This window comes from Carcharhinus amblyrhynchos, chromosome 1 (genome assembly GCF_965287045.1).
Source record: "Carcharhinus amblyrhynchos chromosome 1, sCarAmb.v2.hapA, whole genome shotgun sequence".
In the NCBI taxonomy this organism is placed as follows: Eukaryota; Metazoa; Chordata; class Chondrichthyes; order Carcharhiniformes; family Carcharhinidae; genus Carcharhinus; species Carcharhinus amblyrhynchos.
The window spans coordinates 118,642,770-118,667,993 of record NC_137324.1 but is presented as its reverse complement, the minus strand read 5'-3'; the positions used below and the strand labels follow the sequence as shown (position 1 = coordinate 118,667,993).

General features: G+C 39.4%; 1 protein-coding gene and 1 long non-coding RNA gene across 2 annotated transcripts in view; both read left to right on the top strand.

Annotated features, from left to right (window-relative positions):
* Nucleotides 1-21,011, top strand: part of ugt8 (UDP glycosyltransferase 8) — a 97,985-nt gene extending 76,974 nt beyond the window's left edge. Inside the window, exons 4-6 of the mRNA XM_080191518.1 lie at nucleotides 7,407-7,483; nucleotides 14,814-15,033; nucleotides 18,558-21,011. Coding sequence (XP_080047644.1) covers nucleotides 7,407-7,483; nucleotides 14,814-15,033; nucleotides 18,558-18,912 — 652 coding nt within the window. The 3' untranslated portion in view covers nucleotides 18,913-21,011. The remainder of the gene's footprint in view (nucleotides 1-7,406; nucleotides 7,484-14,813; nucleotides 15,034-18,557) is intronic.
* LOC145344407 (uncharacterized) overlaps nucleotides 1-25,224 on the top strand; it is a 1,015,876-nt gene that overhangs the window by 298,827 nt on the left and 691,825 nt on the right. The window lies entirely within an intron of this gene.

Genomic DNA, 25,224 nt, shown 5'->3' with positions numbered 1-25,224 from the left:
GTCTTCTGGGACCTCACCTGTGTCCAAAGAAGAGACAAAGATTTGCGCCAGAGGCCCAGCAATTTCATCTTTCACCTCCCTAAGCAGCCTGGGATAAATACCATCAGGTCCCGGAGCTTTATCTGTCCTTATGCTACCTAAAAGCCCTAGCACTTCCTCCCTCGTAATAGATATTTCCTGCCAGTGATCCACAGCTCCCTCCAAGACACTGCACGACACCGAACCCCTCTCCTTCGTGAATACCGACGCAAAGTATTCATTCAGGATCTCCCCCATTCCCTCTGACTCGATACATAACTCCCCACTTTTGCCCCTAAGAGGACCAATTTTCCCTCTAACTACTCTCTTGCTCCTAATATAACAAGCTGTGATACAACCAGAAAGAATGCTTTCTATCGTGCTTCTGTAAAAGTTCAGGAGTGTTGTAACTGACATGCAAAATTTCCTTAGTCTTCTGAGAAATAGAAATATTGCTGAGCTTTGTTAATTATAATGTTGGCATGGGGGGACCAGGGCAGGTTATTGGTGATCTGGACACCTAAAAACTTGACACTCTCGACCCTTTCTATTTTGTTCCCGTTGATGCAGACAGGCACGTTCTCCGTTATGCTTCCTGACATTGATGACAATTTCCTTTTGTTTTGTTGACATTGAGGGAGAGATTATTGTTGCTGTACCAGTTCACCAGATTCTGTATCTCATTCCTGTACTCTGTCTCGTCATTGTTTGAGATCTGATCCACTACAGCAAACTTGAAAATTGAATTGGAGGGAAATTTTGTCCCACAGTCATGGATGTATAAGGAATATAACCAGTACTTAAGTACTACTAGTATTTAAAAAGGAATAGAGTAAGTGAGCCCTGATTCTCAAATGTATCTCTAGGAAATGAATAATGAAAACTATGGAAATGGCAGAAGCGAGAAGCAGATTCTGTCTGTCTTTACTGTAGAACATCTCAAAGACTTAAATCAACTGGCATCATCTACTATGAGGGAGGATCTTAAAACAATTATAATCATCAGAGAAAGGGTACTGGGAAGCTGTTAGAACAGAGATTACATCAGATTGGAAAATAGTGAATGTAACTCCTTTATTAACAAAAGAGGGAGACGGAAAGCGGGAAACAACAGGGCAGTTGTCCTATCTGTTACATGGAAAATACTGGAATATTTTAAGGACATTTTGTCTGACTTAATTAAGATTTACTAAATTAATCTGATTTTTTGGAAGGGAAATTGTGTTTGGCTAATTTAATAGAGTTCTCTGAGCAAGTGAATAAAGGGGAACTTGTTGATTTGATGCACTTTGAGATTTCCAAAAGGGGTTTGATAGGACCCTAAGACATAGGAGCAGAATTGAGCCACTCGGCTCATTGAGTCTGCTCTGCCATTCAATCATAGCTGATGTTTTTCTCATCCCCATTCTCCTGTCTTTTTATCGTAATCTCTGACCCCCTTATTAATCAAGAACCTATCTGTCTTGAAGACTCAATCGCCTAGCCTCCATAGCTTTCTGTGGCAAAGAGTTTCACAGATTCAGCACTCTGGCTGCTCATCTGTTTTAAAGAATTATCTCTTTAGCCTGAGGTTGTGCCTTCTGGTTCTAGTTTTTATTACAAATGGAAGCATCCTCTCCATGTTAACTCTCCAGGCCTCGCAGTATCCTGTATAGTTTCAATAAGATCCCCCCTCATCTTTCTAAACTCAAATGAGTACTAACCCAGAGTCCTCAACAATTCCTCATACAACAAGCTCTTGATTCTTGAGAACCTCCTCCGGACCCTTTCCAAGGCCAGCACATCCTTCCTTGGATATGGGGCTCAAAACTGCTCGCAATGCTCCAAATGAGGTCTGACCAGAGCCTAATGCAGCCTCAGAATTGCGTCCCTGTTCTTGTATTCTAGCCCTCTCGACATGAATGCTAACATTACATTTGCTTTCCTAACTGCTGACCGAACCTGCATGTGAACTTTTAGAGAATCTTGAACAAGGACTCCCAAGTTGCTTTGTGTTTCTAATTTCCCAATTTAGAAAAGTCTATGCCTCCATTCCTTCTTCCAACTCACTTTTCTGCATTGTATTCCATCTACCGCTTTGCCCACTCTCCTAACCTGTCCAAATCCCCTGCTTCCTCTCACTATCTGTCTCTACATATTTTTGTATCATCTGCAAACATTAAAGGGTGCCACATCAAACATTAGTACACAAAATAAGTGGTGTATGAGATAACATATTAACCTGGGTGGAGAACTGGTTAACAATAGGAAACAATAGGGATAAATGGGTCATGTTTGGGTTGGTAAGCGGAGTCCCAGCTGCTGAGTATTGGCGCCTCAAATGTTTACAATCTGTATCAATAAATTGGACGAAGGGACCAAATGTATAGTAGCTGAATTTGTTGATGACAGAAACATGGTGAGGAAAATAAGTTGTCAGACATAAGTTAGAGAGCCTGCAAAGAGATTTAGACAGATGGAGTGATGAGCAAAAAATTGGCTAATGGTGTATAATGTGAAAAACTGAACTTATCCACTTTATGTATGGAGCAGGTCACTTGACCCTTCAAACTTGCTCACCATTCAATAAGACCATGGTTGATCTGACAATAACCTCCTGCCTACACCTGATAACTTTTCAGACCCTTGTTTAGCAAGAAGAATAGAAAAGTAGCATATTATTTAAATGGAAAAAGATTGCAGAACACTGATGCAGAGGGAACTGGGTGCCCTGGTACATGAATCTTAGTTAGTGTAACAGTACAGCAAGTCATCAGAAAAATGAATGGAAGGTTATCACTTATTGCAAGGAGAATGGAATATAATGATAAGGAAGTTTCCAACAGTTGCGCAGGATATTGCTGAGTTTATATCTGAAGTACTGTGTGTAGTTTTGGTCTATTTATTTTATGGTGCTTATCTGCGAAGATGTTTATAAAAAAAAATCTCTTTTTTAACCCCTCGTCAGCTTGTACGTGATTATTAAACTTGTATGTTTATTAGTCCTTTCAGGTGGTAAACAGGAAAGTGGAGTTGAGGCCACAGTTAGATTAGTCATGACCTGCAGGCTTGGGGCTAAATGGCTGCATCCACCAAATTGGTATGTTCATATGTATGCTGGGTCAAAGTCAAAGGTTGAAGACCCTCTATCAATGCATACTAGATCCTCATATCTTTCTGGCTGGCAGCCATACTTGTCTGCCCTTGATGATTGACCAACGTAAGGGTGAGAGAGATTGCCTCCTGGAACAAGTGTCCAAATACTTCTCCATCCTGATGCTCCACAGTTTCTGCAATTTGGACTCCATCTCAACAACTCTGATTAAGATGCACACAGTTAGATGTGGTTCCCTGGGACTGCAATGAGTTTAACACACTCCCACATGTTGCAGTTATAACACACCACTGTCCGACCAAGTTCATCAGACCTTATTCATTTGATTTGTTAACTAATGTTAGGGACCAGATCAGAAATTCCAAAGTATATTATGAAATTAGCTGTTGGCATTCATGTGAGCATAAGATATTTTGCTCCATGTGTGATCCTATTGACCCGCTAGGAAGCTTTGGTTATAATGTTATTCAACAACAACAATTAAAATATAACAAAAAAGAATTAGTATAACTTTTACCAATTGAAATACTTTACCATGACCAGGTATAATTCTTAACTGTCAGCTATCTTTATAGTTCCAATTTAAGCAATATCCCCACAGACATAAACCTCTCTTCAGAATCAGTTAAAACAAACACACAGGCCTGCAAGGGGTGATAGGCTTACAGCCTTTTAAGACCACTGGGCAAAGAGGCTTCTGACTTCCAGACAGCAGCCTCCAGAGAGAGATCTGTCTTCAAACGGCAGAACTTCAGAGAAAGAGACCATTTTCTGGCAGGTCCTGGACTCCAACCTCCAGAGAAAGATATAGATACTGCACTGTAAAGATTCAAAATAGCAATTAACTGCTTGCTTATTTCTAAGCCTAACTGCCCGGTCACATGATTTTCCTGTCAATCAACCCTATTCTGCAGGGGAATGCACTAATATAACAAAGCTGCATTTGACAAGAATAAAACAAATGCTCTAACAATTAGGATCAGTTATGTTTCTGCATGTTCAGCATGTGGGCTGCCTGTTGTAGACAAAGCGGCATGGGTAAATAGAACTGACTTCTAAACAAAAATTCTTCGACATGCACATATTTCTTAAAGGCACAGTATCATCTCACTAGTTACTAATTCAGTAAAGTAATAGCAAATTACAGTCTCCTAGTTGTGAGATAAAAGAACACTACCAGCTACCAGAGTTAAACCAGGAGAATAGAAGGGCTTTCTTCCCCCTTGGAACCAAATTCCGAACTTAATATTTGATGCACAAAGGTCACTGTTCCTTGGGCTTCCCAGCTCTGATAGTAAACACTGTCTTTTTTGGTACCTTTCATTATTTGCATTTCAACCAAAAAACTCAGTTCAAATTGAGTCCAATTCATCATCCCTGTGGGAATGACAATTAAGATCCAAGCTGACAATGACAAATTGCACCCCTTCTGGGCTTGACCTACTGCTCTGCCATAGTCAAAAAGCCGAGATGACTTTGAAAAACTGCATCAGGTAAAGCCTTGGTTTAACCTCATTGGCTATCCTGAACCTTTCCTCTACCGTCGTCTGGGCAAACCACCATCGTTGGCTCAGATCCAGTTTACAATTGTTGGTTAGCGTACCTCGATAATTTACACTTATCCAGGCAGTCAGTTTAGCTTGATTAACTGTTATTGGTAGGTAGTGTTATCAGCTAAGTATCTTAACTTGCTTTTGCAGTTTCTTCTCCAGTTTTAAAATCCTAAATCAGAACCTAACTATTAATCTAAATAACAGCTTGAGAGATACTTACCAGAGATCCCACTTTAAACAAATTCCTGACGTAGTACTCTGTTAATCATTTATGTGCTCATTACTCTGGAGACTACTGCTTTCTCGCCCCAGTGGTCTCTTTGCAGAGCTGCTTGGATATTTTAAAAGGTGCTGGTGAAACAGAAGAAAAAACTAAAGGAAAAGAGAAATGAAATTGGAGGCAAAAAGAGAACAAAAGTAAAAATAGACTGACGACAGATCTTCTGGTCTGCCTGAACATCATGCATACTGTTGATTTCCATTCATTTATTTGGTATGAGGAAAGGGAAAGGAATTGAACAGTTGGTAACCTGACTAAGCAGAATTGTGAAACAATTATCCACTTGAGAAATATTCATTAATTGACAGCTGCTATCTTGATCCATTCATAGTCTACAATAAGTTTCCAAGGCAATTATTCATGTCTGTGTAGTAATATTCAACAAAACCTGAGGTGTGGCAACATATGTTAGGGACTAAAAGTAATTGCAGATAGTTTTCCAGTTAACACTGGTTTGCAAGTTGCCAATGCAACATCACCATCTTCTGGTAGATGTAGAACATTTCTATCCCTGAATCTCATTTTCTAAATGTAGAGGTTTACTTACGTGCACAAATAGTGTCTATGAGCTGTGTCTGTGCACGGAGAAAACTCTAACTTTACTCTGCATCATCATTTCTGAATCAGTGCCTTGCTGGATGTTTTTGCTGCAAACGTTTTCTGTAAATTACTTAATTATGTTGTCATACGTTTTACAAAAGAAAAGCATTTGTCAGGTAGCTTGGTAGTTGATTTAAATGTCTCATGTTTTTCCTTTCAAACTTTATGTAGAATATAGTGTTGGAAAATACTGGGATTGAAAATTGCTATCAGTTCCCAATTGCATTGTGACAGCTCTAATCAAAATCACTACTGGCATCCACTGTGTTTATGCTGCACTTCCGTCTTGCTTATTGTCTTTGACATTATGATAATAGATTTAGGACTACTATCTGGACAAAGCTCTGGAATGAGGAGAAATCACAAATAGCATCAATTGGAATTTATTGATAAATCTGGAATAAACACCTTGAAATGGCCAGAATGCCTTCTGGGAAGGAAGTCTTCTATCTTTATTTATCTAGTCTGGTTCATGAGGGTCCAGATGCGCAGCAATGTGATTGGCGCTTGGGTCTAGCAAGCCATTCGGTTGAATCAAACCACTACAGAAAAGTGAAATAACAATATAACTGGATGGACTATCTGGCGTTGACTTGGACATTCGATATGACAAAGATGCATCCTGCCTATTTCTCCACATTTCACATTTTGTGCCAAAATTTGAGAGCACTGTCCCACCGCCTAGTCAAGCAGCAACTTCCATGTTATACACTCAGAATCATCCCTTACAGCCAAGCTCTCCAACACCGCGTTGCCAATCTGAGTATGTCCTATTTTACTGGTAGGGCAGACTGACTAGAGATGGTGGCGCCACAGGAGGAGAGGGTATTCTTAGGAGCCCCCAAAATCGACTCTGGAACTCCATGCAATCTCATGGCATCAAGTCAAACATGGGCATGAAATCACATAACCATTTACCATCCTCTGTGTTGAATACCACTTGGAAAAAGCACTGAGAGTAACAAAGCCACAACACATTTTGCGTGGGGTGGGGGGAGACTTCAATGTCAATGCAATTTGATATCGCAACTGTGGACCGAACTGGTCGAGTCCTGATGGATATATCTACTAGATTGGACCTACGGCTGGTGGTGAGAACACCGAGGGGAAAAAAGCAACTCAATTTCATTCTTGTGAACCTACCTTTTGCAGACACATCTATCAATAAAGTGGCCATCACACACACCTTGTGCAAATGAAGCTTTCTTCATATTGAAGATACCCTCCATTGCCTTGAGGTAAGACCACCATATCAAATGGGATAAATTTGAAACTGGGCATCAATGGCAATATTATATTTTTCCGCAATCTGTAATCTCAAGGCCCAGTAAATTCCTCATTTGACCATTACCACCTATCCAGAGGACCACCCTTGAAGACAACACAGGACTGCATGCATTCAAATTACTGAAACAACATGCTAAAGACGAAGGTAAACAATCCCATAAACAACCGATCAAATTAACCTGAAGTCTGCTCCATCCAGTCAAGAATGTTGAATGAAAAATTAAACAACGGGCGGAGGATGTTGGATGAATAACCCTATTCTCAATAATGATGGACTCCAGGTAAGGTTAAAGCTGTTGACTTGGATTGTGGTGAGCTTCTTGAATGTTGTCAGAGCTGCACTGTGGATGGATTTTGAGCAGTTGGTAGCATCCCCAGTCTCAGACTAGCAACCATTACTAAAAGGCAATTTCCTTTATTAAAGGAACTTGAGTAGAAAAAGCTTTCTCTGCTGATGGGTAAAATCATAAGCTAAGTCTGTAAAGACCAAAGCTTGTTTCTTTATTGCAGTTTTTTTCAATTGTAAATACAATCACTTTAATTGAATGTGCAGTAAGGTGTATGTGTTTCCTAGGTATTCTGGAAAGAAACCTGTCAATTTGGGCAATAATACAAGGCTTGTGGAATGGATGCCCCAGAATGATTTACTTGGTGAGTGAAGCTAAAAGGTGGATGGGGAAGAGGAGTAGAAACTCTGCTGTCTATCTTTTGGTGACGGGTCTATTTCTGCATACATTTCAAAAGTACATCATTGGCTGTAAAGAGCTTTGGAACACATTGAAATTGGGTAAGGTACTACATAAATGCAAAAATCCATCTTTAAACACTATATCCAATTCTCTTGACTTTTTTTATTTTATCTGCTTCTACCACCCTTCTGGGTGCCAGATTGTAACAAGTCTTTTCGTCCTCTTCCAAATTGCCTTAAATCTGTGTTCTTTAGTTACTAACTCTTCTGGAAAGTTTCTTGCTTATTCTGTTGGAAACTGTTGTTTTTGAACAGCTGTATTAAAGACAACCTTTAAAAAGAGTAAGTCATCTTTCCTTGCCTCTCCACATGACTAAAAGACTGTATCCTGGTACGTTCCAGTAAATCCCCTGTAGCCAATTTTCAAAACCTTGACATCCTAATGCATGGTGCTCAGGATTAGAGACACTACAGCAGCTGGAACAATTTATAAAGGCTGAGCATGATGTTGCTTGCTTTTATTTTAATTTTTTAAAGTCAATGATCCCATATGCAGCTTAACAGCCTTAAAAAATACCCCTATGAGTCTCCTCTAAAATTGTATAATTTTCTTTATAACACCTCCCTTCATTCTTTCTACCAAAATGCAACACTTCACATTTGTGTTTAAGGTGCACCTGCTATACTTCTGCCCCTTTCACATGTTTTATCTTCGTCCTCCTGATGTCTTCACTCGACCTTCAAATTTTGAAATTCTATCCTGTATACTCAAGCCCAGGTCATTTATCAACATCACAAGGAACGCTGGTCTTAATATGGAGTCCTGGAGGGCGACGGTGTGTGTTTATTTTCTATTCTGGAATATGACTACAAATAGAAGGGTTATAGAAACCCTACAGTACAGAAGGAGGCCATTTGGTCCATCGAGTCTGCACCAACCACAATCCCACCCAGGCCTGACCCCGATATCCCTACATATTTTACTCGCTAATCCCTCTAACCTACGCGTCTCAGGACACTGGCCGTGCTAAATTGCCCCTTAATCAACCTAACCTGCACACCTTTGGACTGTAGGAGGAAACCCACACAGACACGAGGAGAATGTGCAAGCTCCACACAGACAGTGACCCAAGCCAGGAATCGAACCCAGGTCCCTGGAACTGTGAAGCAGCAGTGCTAACCACTGTGCTACCGTGCTGACTGTTCACCACCATTCTCCGCCTTCTGCGCAGAAGCAAATATTGTACCCATGATGCCATTGTTCTTTTAATCCCATGGACATTTTGCCAATGTGCAATTAAGCGATATTACTTCAAACACATTTTAAAAGTCTGTATATTTAGGGTTCTCAGTGAGGCGGTGTTCCTATGAAATGCTATATGCATTTCCCCCTTCCCAATTTCAAGCTGCACATCTTTTACGAGATGCATTGTGATGCACCCAAATATAAGGGAGATAGTTTGACAGTGTTACAGTGGAGAAACCCTAGGTTCCCAGCCATTTGTGATGGATCTGGCTTATGGAGGAGAAACCTGAGAATTTGATGGAAATGTGTAAGTTGAACAAAAGGCTTGACACAACCTTGATTTAGTTTACTTGTGGATTCCTAATGCCTATCAGTAAGGTGAGGAATAGGGCATGTTCTGACAACAAAGTGGGATTGGAATCATGTCCAGCAGCACAGGACTTAAGTCCAACTATCTTCAGCTACTTCATCAGTGACCTGCTCTCCATTAGAAGTAGATTATTGTTGATGGTTCCTCAACAATTTAGTTCTATTTGCAATTCCTCATGGCAATGCCCTGAGAATGACCATTGACCAGAACCTCAATGAACCAGTCACATGTATGCATGCTATGACTATCACAGTATATTACATTTTGGGTATTCTGTAACAACTGGTTCACCACTTGATGTCCAAAGACTTTGTATGTTTCTTCAGAAGGAACTCTTCAAAATGCAGCTAATTAAAATACAACAAAACTTATTCCAATTTATAAATCAAAGAAAGGGTTTAATACAGAAACATCATTACTCCAAACTTGGGGCCTCACCCTGGGCCACTCAAGCTTCCCACAATTCTACATAATTCCTTATTTATAATGACTAGGACATCACTCTGGTTCCATGTTTTATTGGGTTAGCTGATCCTTACATTTTGTTCCCGTTGGTCACATTACATCCAATACAAAGTTGTCACTGGTTACATTCTAACAATTCACAACTACATGACACAATTTCAGGGGAAATGGTTGCTCTTTGCTTGGGTTAGTAGAACTGCAACAACTCTTGAAGCTTGATACGATCCAGAACAAAGCAAACTGCTTGATAGCTGACTGGATGAGGTGCCTAAACATTTGCCTCCTTCGTCACTGCCATTCAGTGGCTACGTTGTGTGACGTTCGCAGGATGCGTTGCAGAAACTAATCAAGGTGCCTTTAGTGGCACCTCACATCTGCAGCCTCCACCACACAAGGGTAGGGGCAACAACTGAGTATGAACACCATTCATCATCAGCGAGATTCCCCACTGAATCCTGACTTGGACATATATCACAATTGCTTCACTGTCATTTGATCGCACATTTATCTGACATGACCAAGAATACAATTTATTTGATGCAGTGAGCATGCGATGATTTTAGTAGGAATTCTTTAAAAGTCAAATGAAGAATTGAAGTTGCTTCATAGCAGAAGAAATGGTACTGAAACAGCTTTTCATAATTTATTTCCAATAATAAGTATGACATTTGAAATCCTGAACTCCTTCCCCATGGCAACTTTTATTTAATAGCACCTTTTAATCTGGCAAAACGTCCCCAGTAATTCACAGGAGTGTTACCAAACAGAATTTGACACCCAGCTATATAAGGTGATAGGATAGATGATAAGTAGCTTGTTCAAAGTCGACTTCAGAGCCTCTTAAAAGGGGAGAGAAGATGGAGTGGCTTAGAGAGTGAATTCTGCTGCTTTGCTTGATGCAGCTGAAATCAAGGCCACCAAAGATAGAGCAATTAAAAGTGCGGATGCTCAAGAGGACAGAATTAGATGGTTGGAGGGGCAGAGAAGGTAATCGTGAGACCATAAAGACAAGAATTAGGCCGCTCAGCCCATTGAGTCTGCTCTGCCATTCAATCATGGCTGATATTTTTCTCACCCCATTTTCTTGCCTTGTCCCCATAACCCCTGATTCCCTTATTAATCAAGAACCTATCTATCTGTCTTAAAGATTCAATGATCTGGCTTCCACAGCCTTCTGCAGCAAAGAGTTCCACAAATTCACCTCTGGCTGAAGAAATTCCTCCTCATTTGTTTTAAAGGATCATCCCTTTAACCTGAGGTTGTGCCTTCTGGTTCTAGTTATTTTCTACTAGTTGAAACATCTTCTCCACGTCTACTCTATCCAGGCCTCACAGTATCCTGTAAGTTTCAAATAAGATCCTCCCTCAACGAGCACAGACCCAGAGTCCTTAACCTTTCCTCATATGACAAGCTCTTAATACCAGAGATCATTCTTGTAAGCTTCCCCTGGACTCTTTCCAAGGCCAGCACATCTATCCTTAGATACAGAGCCCAAAACTGCTGACAATACTCCAAATGTGGTCTGATCAGAGTATTATACAGCCTCAGAATTACATCCCTGCTCTTGTATTCTAGCCCTCTTGACATGAATGCTAACATTGTATTTGTCTCCCTAACTGCTGACTGAATCTGCACATTAACCTTATAAGAATCTTCAACAAGGACTTCCAAATTCCTTTGTGTTTCTGATTTCCTAAGCATTTCCCCATTTAGAAAATAACTTATGTCTCCACTCCTCCTTCCAAAGTGCATAACCTCACACTTATCCACATTATATTCCATCTGCCACTTTGTCCACTCTCCTAACCTAATCCTTTTGCAGCCTCCCTGCTTCCTCAATACTACTTGTTCCTCTACATATCTTTGTATGGTTAGGGGTTAGGTTATGGAGGGTTTTGAAAATTAGAATTTTAAAATTTAAGGTGTTATCTGATGAACCGTTATAGGTTAGCAAGCAGAAGGCTGATGGTTGAACAAAATGGTGGGTGACACAGTAGCATAGTGGTTAAACTGCTGTTGCGCACCTCCAAGGATCTGGATTCAATTCCAGCCTTGAGTGACTGTGAAGTCATGTTGCGAGCAATAGATTTTAAATATTCTTCTGTTTATGGAAGGTGGATTATCCAAATGACAGTGTTAGAATAATCAAGTCTTGGGGTAACTGACACAAATGATGGGTGAAGTAACAGATGAGCTCGGGCACAGTTGGGCAAATTTAAACTATTGATTGGAAAAAATGGTACAAAAAAAGAGGTTCTAGACTTAATTTTACATGTATCACTGACCATGTTATATCCTGCACGGTAAAAAGTCTGACAACACCAGGTTTCAGTCCAACCTATTTATTTGATAATATACTCGCAAGCTTTCGGGTTAGTCCCTTCGTCAGGTGAATGGAGAGTTCTGGCCTCAGACAGAGCATATAAAGCACAGACAGTTTACAGATTCCAGTGAATGAGTTGCTCCAGTTTACTCACTCAACTCAGCACTGGGTATGTCTGAGAGTGAAGATTGCAGCAGCAGCAGCATACATCTACCCTTAAAGCAAGGGAAAGATCAAATTGGGAGCACCATTCTTGCTGGGTTACAGGAGGAGGACCATGGATAAATCAACCTCTATGTTGATTGCAGTCTCCTCCAGTGAACTTAAATGGTCCCTCCATTGCTGGCTGTGAAAGTGCCTGTGGCTATTATCAGGATCCATTTAAACAAAAGCAAAATCTAAAATATGAAAGAGAACGTTGGAAACACTCAGCAGGTCTGGCAGCATCTGTAAAGAGAGAAACAAAGAGAACGTCAATGACATTCTGGGTCTGAATATTTCCAACATTTTCAATTTTATTCTAAACTGCTTTACAGTTGAGACAATCGAGATTTAAAAAGAAAATGTGACTGGCGTATTTCACATTTTCTTTTTAAATCTCGATTGTCTCAACTGTAAAGCAGTTTAGAATAAAATTGAAAATGTTGGAAATATTCAGACCCAGAATGTCATTGACGTTCTCTTTGTTTCTCTCTTTACAGATGCTGCCAGACCTGCTGAGTGTTTCCAACGTTCTCTTTCATATTTTAGATTTTGCTTTTGTTTAAATGGATCCTGATAATAGCCACAGGCACTTTCACAGCCAGCAATGGAGGGACCATTTAAGTTCACTGGAGGAGACTGCAATCAACATAGAGGTTGATTTATCCATGGTCCTCCTCCTGTAACCCAGCAAGAATGGTGCTCCCAATTTGATCTTTCCCTTGCTTTAAGGGTAGATGTATGCTGCTGCTGCTGCAATCTTCACTCTCAGACATACCCAGTGCTGAGTTGAGTGAGTAAACTGGAGCAACTCATTCACTGGAATCTGTAAACTGTCTGTGCTTTATATGCTCTGTCTGAGGCCAGAACTCTCCATTCACCTGACGAAGGGACTAACCCGAAAGCTTGCGAGTATATTATCAAATAAATAGGTTGGACTAAAACCTGGTGTTGTCAGACTTTTTACTGTGTTTACGCCAGTCCAACGCCGGCATACCCACATCATATCCTGCACGCACATTGTGGGGGCAGGTTTAAGATTTTTGCATCAACTCTTCTACAAGCACAATTTAGAATAAGCAATAACATTCCAGGTAATGTGCCTTGCTCTCACGGGTTTTCAACCAATTTTATGCCACCTTCGGAGATGGGCTGTTGCAGGCATGTGCTTAAAAACGTTTTAAAATCATTTCAGGTGCTCCAAAATCTGGTCATTTCCTAACTCTGAGTACAATCAGTAAGGATAGGCATCAATACCACCTCCATGATCATCCTCAACACCGGTGCCCCACAAGGCTGTGTTCTCAGCCCCCTACTATACTCCTTGTACACTTATGACTGTGCAGCCAAACTCCCCTCCAAGTCAAGTTTCAAGTTTGCTAATGACACCAAACAATGACGTGACAGAGTATGGGAATGAGGTAGAGAATCTGGTGCAGCAACAATGATCTTTCCCCTCAATGTCAGCAAAACAAACGAGATTGTCATCGACTTCAGGAAGCATAAAGGAGAACATGCCCTGTCTACATCAACGGGGACGGAGTAGAAATGATTGAGAGCTTCAGGTTTTCAGGTCTCCAAATCAACAACAACCTGTCTTGGTCTCTCCCATGATGGCACTATAAGAAAGCTCACAAGCACCTCTACTTTCTCAAAAGATGAAGAAAATTTGGCATGTCAGCTACAACTCTCCAGTTTTTACAGATGCACCATAGAAAGCATTCTTCCTAGTTGTATCACAGCTGGGTATGGCTCTTGCTCTGCCTAAGACCGCAAGGAACTACAAAAGGTTGTATATGTAGTCCAATCCATCATGCAAACAGCCTCCCACCCGTTGACTCTTATCTACACTTGCCACTGCTTCAGCAAAGTAGCCAGCATAATTAAGGACCCCATGCACCCTGGGCATTCTCTGTTCCACCTCTTTTCCTTTGGCAAAAAGATATAAAAGTCTGAGGTCACGTACCAACTGACTCAAGAACAGCTCCTTTCCTGCTGCTGTCAGACTTTTGAATGGACTTACCTTGCATTAAGTTGATGTTTCTGTATAACCTACCTATGACTGTAATTCTACATTCTGCACTCTCTCGTTTCCTTCTCTGAATGGTATGTTTTGTCTGTATAGCGCACAAGAAACAATACTTTTCACTATGTTAATACATGTGACAATAGTAAATCAAATCCTTTCCATTACTTGTAGTTTGTTCAAATCTTCAATCAGATTTTATTGATTAGAATTAATTATACAGTGCAGAAGTATACAGAAAATGTATTTTATGTTGGCTAGCCTTTGGCGCAGTGGTTAGCACTGCTTCACAGTGTCAGGGATCTGGGTTCAATTTTGGCCTTGGGTGACTGTGTGGAGTTTGCACTTTCTCTTTACGCCTATGAGTTTCCTCCGGGTACTCTGGTTTCCTCCCACAGCCCTAAGATGTGGGTTAGGTGGATTAGCCATTGTAAATACACAGGGTTAAGGGAATAGGACAATGGGGGGTGGGCCTGGATAAGGTGCTCTTTGAGAGTTGATTCTATGGGCCAAGTGGCCGCCTTCTGCACTATAGGGATTCTACAGAAATATTTGAAGCAGTTGTAATGTATATTAAATTGAATGTACTTTTTGGATTTGAAGATATTTACTTTTGAAATGTACTTCACTATGAACTAACAGTTTTATTTGCACAAATGTAGGTCATCCAAACATCAGAGGATTTCTCAGCCATGGTGGTCTGAATGGCATCTTTGAAGCAATGTACCATGGAGTACCTGTAGTTGGAATTCCTCTTTTTGGCGATCACTATGATACAATGACTCGTGTGCATGCCAAAGGCATGGGCATCTCAATAAACTGGAAAACCATGACAGAAGATGACCTATATAATGCAATGTTGACAGTGATTACAGAACCACGGTAAGGGGAAAACTATTTTCAATATCTTAAAAAGCAAACTGTTGAAGTTGATCTTTTCATTTTGTAAACATGAACTATCAAGTTAGAAAGATAATAAGGGGCTTCACAGATGTATACATAAAAAAATGCTAAGATAAAGATTGAAAGATTTGGAGAGACTGCAAAAACTTGGTTTGAGGCATTTTGAAGTGTGAAATAGATGGTGAGATTTTCAAGTAGGAATTTACCTTTGAGAAGGTTACATGTACCTCAAATGCACAGGAATCATGTTGCACATTGTGCGGATGGGAGCATAAAAGTCTGGCATATTAACTTATGATATAATCGAGGTATTCAAGAAGGGGTTTAGTTTAGTTTATTAGTGTCACAAGTAAGCTTACATTAACACTGCAATGAAGTTACTGTAACAATCCTCCCGTCGCCGCACTCCCGTTAGGGTACAGCGAGGGAGCATTTAGCATGGCAAACGCACTTAACCAGCACGCCTTTCGGACTGTGGGATGAAACTGAAGGAAACCCCTGCAGAGATGGGGAAAATGTGCAGAATCCACACAGACGATGACTAAAACTGGAAATCGAACCTGGTCCCTGACACAGGCAACAGTGCTAACCACAATGCACCTGTAGTACGGATGCAGAGACTATTTTCTCTGGTGGAAGAATCCAGAACAAAAAGTCATAATAAAATTAGAGTTAGGGTATTTACATGTGAAGTCAGGAAATACAGCCAAAAGATAATGTACATCTGGAAGTCTTTCATCGCAAGATTCAATTTACTGAGGTTGAAATTTTCAGAACTGATATTGAGGTTGTTGGGTAAGATTATCAAGAGATTTGGAGGAAAGGTGCATGTAATGAGTGGATTTATGGGTCAGCCATGATTTACTTGAATGAAAGAACAGTGTTGAGGAGCTGATGGCCTCTCCTGTTCCTACGAATTGAAGGGTAGAATCCAAATATGAAGTCTGAGGTGAGAGGACTATTTGTGCCAGCAACTCTACTCCATTCAGATTGCAGACATTTAATTCCAGATTTGCATGATTGATAACATGCAAATCTTTTCTATTTTCTACCATTTGTTGGTGATTATGTGACCTCTTGATAGATACATGTATAGTTTTAAAATTAATTTGCAATTAGATCCTAGATACCTGTAATCTGATTCCATTAAAAACTAATAAGACATGTATTAAGATAATGACTTGGGCTACAAACCAACAGCAAAGTAATATTAAAAATGTGAAATGAATTATATTCAGTTTTAATTATAAGATATTCTCAAAGCCAAAATAACACAGCCGCTTAGACCTAACTATAAGATTGAATGACAAAACCTGACTAGTCCAGGAGAGATTGGAGAGGGAATAACTTTAGTGATTTAAGGATGAAATCATCTTCAACGGTAAGAGATGGTGACGAGAGGTAATCAGGCACAGGAAACTTTAGAATTAAGAAATAGGAAATGATTTGAGACTTGCATGGGAGCTGTGAATCTTGAGTTGTTTCTCTAATTACTAGACAATCGTATTGTAAAGCTACAGTGATTTGAATGGGGGATTTTAACTTTCATACATGTTGGGATGAGTGGACTAGCACTTGTCAAAAAAGTAGTGAATTTGTGTGTCTGGGATAGGTTTCAGCAGCAATATGTCCTGGTGCCAACAAAGGGGATGCCATATTAGGTTTAGTAATGAGCTGGGAAGGCTGACTTCAGCGGATTGAGATAGAGACTATGCACTGCAAACTGGGCATATCTGTTAATGATGTAAAATGAGTGACTGAAGGTCAGTAGGAGTTTTTGCAAAAGAATTTAATGTGATTCAGAACCATTTTATACTCCCAATGGGGCAAGTGCTCAATTGCCAAAAATAACAGCCAAGATAACCACAAAGGTAAGGAGCAACATAAAGCTAATAGGAAAAGTATACAAATAGTGTAAAAAAAAAAGGTACAATCTGGTGAATGGGAAAGGGTCAGAAAGTTGATAGCGAGAACTACAAGGAATATGAGAGAGATCTTGGCAAAGGATATAAAACTATATGCAATTTGAATTGTATTTGACAAAATAAATTGGTCAATAAGGTAGACAAAAGCAGCAGACATAGAAACCATAGAATCCCTACAGTGCAGAAAGAGGCCAGGTCTTTGGCCCATCAAGTCTCTCTGACAAGAGTAGCTCTCTCCCCTGTCTTATCCCTGTAACCTCACCCATTTAGCATGGCTAATCCATTTAACCTACACGTTTTGGGATACTAAGCAATTTATCAGATCAGAACATCATTCACCAGACCATCCCCTCCAAGTCAATAACCATCTCAAGCTCTATCGTCTGTTCATTTTTTTTTTCTAAGTCAAAATCTTGGGATTCCCTTCTTAACCACACTGGTGTATGTACACCACACAGACAGCAGCAATTCAAGAAGGTGTCTCATCACTACCTTCTCAAGGCAATGAAGAATGAGAAATTCTGGCCTTGTTTATGATGCTCACATCTCATGAAAACACAAAACAATGACGTGAGCCTCTTTAAAAATGAATGTGATGTTCAATGAAAATAAGAGAATGGTAGACATGTTAAATAATTGTCAACCAGAGTAGTAGTAGAGGCGGGTACAATTTTCTTTTAAAAAGTGTTTAGGCAGTAGATGGGTAAGAGGGATAGGGGCTAAATGTGGGTGACTGGGACAAGCTTGGAGGCTAAAAAGGGGCAGCATAGACAAGGTGGGCTGAAGGGCCTGTTTCTGTGCTGTAAACCTCTATGACTCTATATGATTTGCAGCAGAGGAAGTGGTCAGCATACTCGCCATCTCAAGGAAACTGTAATATTGAATCAGGGACTTGGTCAAATTAGTATAAATAAATGAAAATAGTGGTACTAAAGAATGACATCCTGGGGGCCGTTTAGTTTGAAATTGTGCAGTTAAGGAGTGCCCATTTGCCTGCTCTGAAAACGGCTGATTTGCACCTGTAAATGAAAATCTTGTGACAAGCTGAACATTTTGCTTTCAGAATCTTTATCCATATTAACATGCCCTGTTTGTGGCAAATATTCTGTAAAAATGCAAACTACATCAGAGGTTAGTATGGATTTCGAAGATAATACAAATTTAATTTTATTGTTACAATTTTGTTCTTATGTATGAAATTGGCTAAAAATTGAAAACTAATTTCCAGAATGTCTCCAAAAAAAGGCAAGAGTTGTTGAACTTCAGTTGTCAAATGTAGCTGGTTTTTTGCCTAACACTTGTTAATTTTCAGAAATTTAAAAAGTGTTATTTATTTATCTGTATCAATGAAAGTTATAAATCCAAGTTTTGAGATTTGTCTCTGTACCTGGACACATGGTTTAAAAACATTTAATGTTCAGATGAAAGTAGTGAGTATTGTGATGGATTGTTAAGTCTAGAAAAAAACAGTAAGGTCTTCTACAGTGGAGCTCCATCATTTTAATTTTTCATTGATTTTACATTTTAATAACATTGAGTGCTGGATAGACAGTTAATGTTTTTAATCTTTCTTTCTAGCTATAAACAGCGCGCCGAACAATTATCTCAAATTCACCGAGACCAGCCTGAACATCCTGTTAGTCGAACAGTTTACTGGATTAACTACATTCTCCGTTACAAAGGGGCAGAACACCTTCGTGCTGCTGTTTACAACATCCGGTTCTACCAATACTTCTTGTTGGATGCAGTTCTGCTCATTTCTTTGAGTGCTGTTGCTATACTCAAGATAGGATTGTGGATAGTGAAGCTGGTTGCCAAAAGGTTTTCATCTAAATTAGTGCATGGTAAAATGAATGGACACTGCTACAATGGAATTGCAAATGGTAAACATCGGAAGAATGGCCACGTCAAACATGAAAAAAAAGTGAAATGAGTAATTTTGTCTATCCTGTAATATGGGAAAGATTAACAGTTAACTATACTGTTGGTATAAAGCCACCTGTGTAATACCTACTGACAGCGTTTTAGGAAAATAACTGTGTTAACATCCTCCACCATTTAACCTCATTTTGCCTAAAATTCCATGTGCTGACTAAAGGACCGATGAGCACAATTTAAAATGCAATACTGTATATCTGATCCTTGGCATTTCTGCACAAATTACTTTGGCACTGAAACTGTAAGGGCCTTAATTCTTGGAACATTTTATTATGAACTTTTATAAATTGTTTTGTGATTTATTAAAGTGTGTTGTGTGCCCCACTTTTTTAAAAAGCAAAAAAATGAAGGGTTTGATACTTGGGTAAAATTAGCTCAGTTTGATTTTTTTCAGTTTTCTTTCAGCATTGACAAGATTATGTTAGCTAGGACTATATTGAATAGTACACTAATTCAATTGTGATGGTGGTCTAGTCAATTATTTGACCAATGTGACGATCTTTTACTTGTTACAGCGAATGTCTTCTCTTGGTGAAAAACATGGTCAGATCTCCTGATTGCTAAAGGATCAGATGTATTTTTCACCATTTCTTTGATTTTTAATAGATTTGGCACACATCTAGATACCCCTCATACACGCACCCTTCAAAAAATCAAAATCGGGCATGTAGTTTAATTGTCTTGTCAGGTACTGCTCAAGGATAACCTATTTTCCAGCTTTATTTAGGTTTTTCTCAAACTTGATCACATTGTGTAATTGAGAAATAAAAATATATTTTGTACCTTACAAGATGTGGATTGTTATAATTCACAAATGAGAAATGAAGCACTGTTATTTACAACATGATTGAAACACTTTTTTAGGTGCACAATATGCCTTAACTTTGGTAAGTGCTCTGCAAATCCCATTTAAAAATACAGCATTTGTGATGGGTGGCAACATTTTCCAGAACACGCTTCACTGATTTTTTAAGGTGTATCACCTTTTCTACAGAGTAATTTATTGATGTATATTAAAATGAGACATACTGCTGTAATATAATTGTCCATAAGCTAATTTCAGGTTATGCATTGAATAAGTGTGGTCTGAAAATTAATTTACCATCTAAATATTACAGGGTTTAGATTCCATTATGAATAGACATTTTGGGTATGTAAACCAAGTTAAAGCTTTATATTTTACTTCTACCTCTTGATCTACTCTGTTTTGATACACAATGGAAAAATGTGAGACCAGTGCATCTTTGCCTCACAAACAAAACAGTTCCATATATTGCTGCCCATCACTTGCCAAAGTATTTTTACATGGTCTTCATTTCTTCCCATTAAAACATAAGTGGTTAGTCAGTGGCTGTTTAATTTTACAATGGTTTCATCTTGGCAGCTTCCTGTCTTTGGGGCACACAATTCACTGTTTTGTAACTATTGTACTTACTGTAGCCCAGTGCTGCTTTCCTGTATCTGTCCTAGTTTGTCTACAGTGTGATGTGTTTACTTGCAATGCATACTAGTCCTGCTGTGAGTGTAAATTTTATTTATTGTAATTAGAGTTCACATGTCTGACAAAGAAACTAAGTGCATCTCATATTCAATATTACTACTGTCTCCTTGATTTTTCCTAAGTTGTGACCCAAATAAGGATTGTATTTTATTTCTATCCCACTTGGAGCCACAGATGACCACTGAATGTAGGAAAATAGGAGTGTGAACAGTTAATAACTGAATGAAAGAGTTTATGTAAAACAATTACATTACTTTCAGTTCTGTTCAAAGTTCTGTGCAATGCTGCCATGAAGTGGCCATAGGGAAAGCAAATAAAGTGCTTTGGGAGGCAATGAGTGGTGGGGTGATAACTAAGTGGTCTTAACAGGTACTGTATGCAGATAATTGTTTTAAAGTAAAATAACAGATGGTATCTTCAGGCTGTAGTATAGTTGATCTAAGGCTGAAGCTGTGATAAAGTTGAGCAATAAGCACTGATAGCCTGGAACTTTTTTATGTACATATAAAAATGTAAATGTCTAATTCCAACTACAGTTTTAAATACATAGTCATCTGTTATTGCAACAAAGTTAAATAAATGCAAAACATTGATAGTTGTGTGTATGTTTTACAGTTGCTGTAATGATGCACTGTTATATTACAAGCTTGGATAACTGGAATTTTTTGGAGATTATTTTGCCATTATCCCCCTCCCCAATCTGATGGTTTCCCCTCCTCCACTTAATGGTTTAATAATACTATGGGATTTGTCTTTGTAAATTACATTGAATTACCTTTTCATGTACTCAAACTATACAAAGTGACAAACCAATTATCATGTTACCACAAGAATAATGAAAGAAGTATTTAGACACGTTATAATCGCCACTGGGGAGATGATGGGTCCATGTTCACAGCTCCTGATACAGATGAGCTGTCAAAAGCGTTTTGCTATTAAAAGGTAATTTAGTTTCTTAAGCCCTCTTCTTCCATGGACAATATTTATCACTTGTGGATTCTACTTCCAACTATTTGATTTCCTGTTTACTTTGCCTGGATCTTGATTCCTAAAGATAATGAAATAAATTCCAAGACGTTTAACTATCCATACAATTGGTCCCTTCCCTGATTTGAACAGTGTACAATGTTTGGTTATAGATGGGAGTTATCCATGGTCAGTGCTATCAAAGTAAAGTTTATTAGTAACAAGTAGGCTTACATTAAGACTGCAATGAAGTTACTGTGAAAATCCCATAGTCCCACACTCCAGCACCTGTTCAGGTACACTGAGGGAGAATTTAACATGGCCAGTCCACCTAACATGCACATCTTTGGATTGTAGGAGGAAACCCATGCAGACATGGGGAGAATGTACAGACTGCACACAGTGATCCAAGCCAGGAATTGAGCCCTCCTTGGTGCTGTGAGGCAGCATTGCTAACCACTGTGCCACTGAGCTGCTCCTCACTCTCACCTGATCAAAAGATTGCCCCATTCTGATTTCAGCACAACATCTAAGCTGATACTTTGCAGTACTAAATGATCACTATTATCTGACCAACATCTCATTGCTGCTTTTGGAACCTTGCTGATATAAATTAGCTACCACATTTCCTAGATTGTAATAGTGACAATAATGTCAAAAAATACTCAACTGGTAAATAGTTTGATTTTGTGAGATTATGAAAGCATTATATAAATGCATATGTTCTTTTGGTTATAGGTATCTTAAAAATGTCCTACAATGGCATTTAATGCAATTCTCAATGAGATTTATATTAATTACTTAGTGAAAGATTTGATTGAAACAGATTGTTTTGGCTGGGGTGGGCAGGGATCTGTTTCAAACGCACAGCACCCAAATTGGGAGCAACCGGAGTGGGAAGTTTGGGTGGGGGGAACCTAGTCAAAGAGGTTTCTTTGCATGAGAAAATGGGTACATCCCACCTATTCTGGCAGCCAACTACCTCCACCTCTGTTACGCAAATGTTACCTAGAAGGAAGTGATAGTTACACAACAAGTGATGCAAACCAATGCATACTCATATCTGAAGTGGTAACTCTGTCAAAATCTGTTTCACTAGTAGGAAGCACCCTTGAAACCCATTGGCTCAATATTATTGTAGATATTTAGTTGAACAAAATGGTACTTGCTACTAGATGAAAAGAACTTCAGGATCATCTAGTAGCTGATGTTAAACGGCATATAGATCCAGTATCCCTGCATAGAAAATATAACCACTTGTATTTAAGCTCCTTGATCATCATAAGTTGCTGTACTTTATAGTCAATTAATATATTGTCACTGTTATAGGAAATACAACTAATTTCTGTGCAGCAAATTCCCACAAATAGTAATGTCATAATGATCAGAATCTGTCTTTTGTGATATTACTTGAGAGAAAAATATTACCAGGATAAAGAGTAATTTCCCTCCTTTGTTTTATCATACATGCAGGGGTAAGACTTTTGGCTTCTCAAATCCGTTGTGCCATTTAATTAGTGAAGTAAGAAGTCTCACAACACTGGGTTCAAGTTCAACAGGTTTATTTGGTAGCACAAGCTTTTGGAATTCTAATGGCATCTTTCTACAAATGTGGGTACCCCAGAGATTCACAGGGCATTTTGCTGACCTCTTGCTCAACAATATGCTACCCTGTGGTAACATTCAGAAGCATAAATTATCTTCCATGCTTGACAACACTCAATCATATGTCTCCACCACTTATCACAAACTCTTTTATTGTCTGTGCTGTCGGATTTCTTGTCTGACATTCAATCTTGGATAGAACAATTTTGCCCAGTTGAACAGTCAGAATGGTAAAAGTTATTATTCTCCCAAGGGAAGTGGGAGTCACTGGCTAGGTCCATCCCTAAAGGTGCTCAAGAAGGTGGCGTGAGATGCAGTCTTTAACCACTGGTAGTCCATGTGGTGAAAATATATCCACAATGCTAGTAAGAAGAAAATTCCAGGCTTGAAAGCCACAATCCATCTAATAAGACCATGGAAGATCTTCTGCAATGCTGCTTTTCCACACTATCCTGATATCCTTTGATGTCTTTACTATTTGTTCAAGATGTAGATGAATAGACTATGCTCAATAATACTCAAATCTGTATTTTTGACCTGTGGTTTAAAACAAAATGAGAATTTTAAAAATATTCAAAGTAAAGTTTATTAGTCACAAGGAAGGCTTACATTAACACTGCCAATGAGTTGTTGTGAAATTTCCAGTCACCACATTCTGCACCTGTTTGGGTCAATGCATCTGACCAGCATAGCTTTCAGTCTGTGGTAGGAAACCCACACAGATACAGGGAGAATGTGCAAACTCTGCACAATGACCCATGCTGGGAATCGAGCCTGGGTCTCTGGTGCTGTGAGGCAGGAGTGCTAACCACTGTGCCACCTACATTATCTAGCTATTATAAAATAGCACCAGTAATCTCCTCCAATGGCAGCTTTCTGCAAACACACGGTTACCCCAGTGATTCACAGGGGCCTTTTGTTGACCTCTTGCTCAACAATATGCTACCCTATGGTAACATTCAAAAGTATAAACTATTCTCCATACTTGATAACATCCAATTCTATGTCTCCACCATTTATCACAAACCCCTTTGTGCTGTCAGATTTCTTGCCTGACATTGAATATTGGACAAAACAGTCAGAATGGTAAAAGTTATTACTCTCCCAAGGGAAATGGGAGTCGCTAGCTAGGTCCATCCCTAAATGCCCTCAAAAAGGTAGTGGTGAGGTGCAATTTTTAACCACTGGTAGTCCATGTGGTGAAAGTACATCCACAATGCTAGTAAGGAGAGAATTCCAGGATTTTGATCCAGTAACTGAAGCAACTGAGAAATTTCAAAGTCCAGATGTGTGACTTGAAGTGGAACTTCCAACTCATGATGTTCCCGTGCATTTGTTGCCCTTGTTGTTCTAGGTGGTAAAGGTCATGGTTTGGAAGGAGCCTTAGTGAGATGCTGCAGTCACTCTTACAGATTGTGCAGACTGATGCCGGGGATGTAGAGGTGAATGCTTGTTGATAAGGTGCTAATCAAGTGGGTTATTTTGTTTTGGATGGTGTCAAGCATCGAGTATTGTTGAAGCTGCACTCATTTAGGTAAGTAGAGAGTATTCCATCACAGTCATGACTTATGCATTGTAAATGGTGGACAGGCATTGGTGAGTAAAGAGGTGAGTTACTCTGAATTCCCAGCCTCTGACCAGACCACCTATAACCACAGAATATATATAATTAGTTAATTTCTAGTCAATGATAACTTCCAAGATGTTGATAGTGCTGGTAATGTCATTGAACGTTAGGAAGGGATGGTTGGATTAATTATCATTGCCTGGCACTTGTGTGGCACCAAAATTACTTGCTAAGTAATCAATCCAAATCAGAATTTTGTCCAGGTTTTGCTTCATATGGACACAGACTGCTGTAGTATCTGAGGAGATGTCAATGATGCTGAACATTATACAATCAATCACAAAGATCCCCACTTCTGACCTTGTCTTAGATGAAAGGTCATTGATGAAGCAGCTGAAGATGGTTGGGCCTAGGAAATTCCCTGAGGAACTGCTTAGTGATGTCTGGGACTAAGGCGATTGACCTCCAATAACCACAGCCATCCTCCTTTGTACTAGCTATGACTCCAACCAGTGGGGAGTTTTGCCCCTGATTCCCATTGATTCTAATTTTGCTGGGCTCCTTCATACCACACTCAATCAAATGCTGCCTTGATGTCATGGGCAGTCACTCTGACTTCATTTCTGGAGTTCCACTCTTTTGCTCATGTTTGAACCAAGACTGTAATG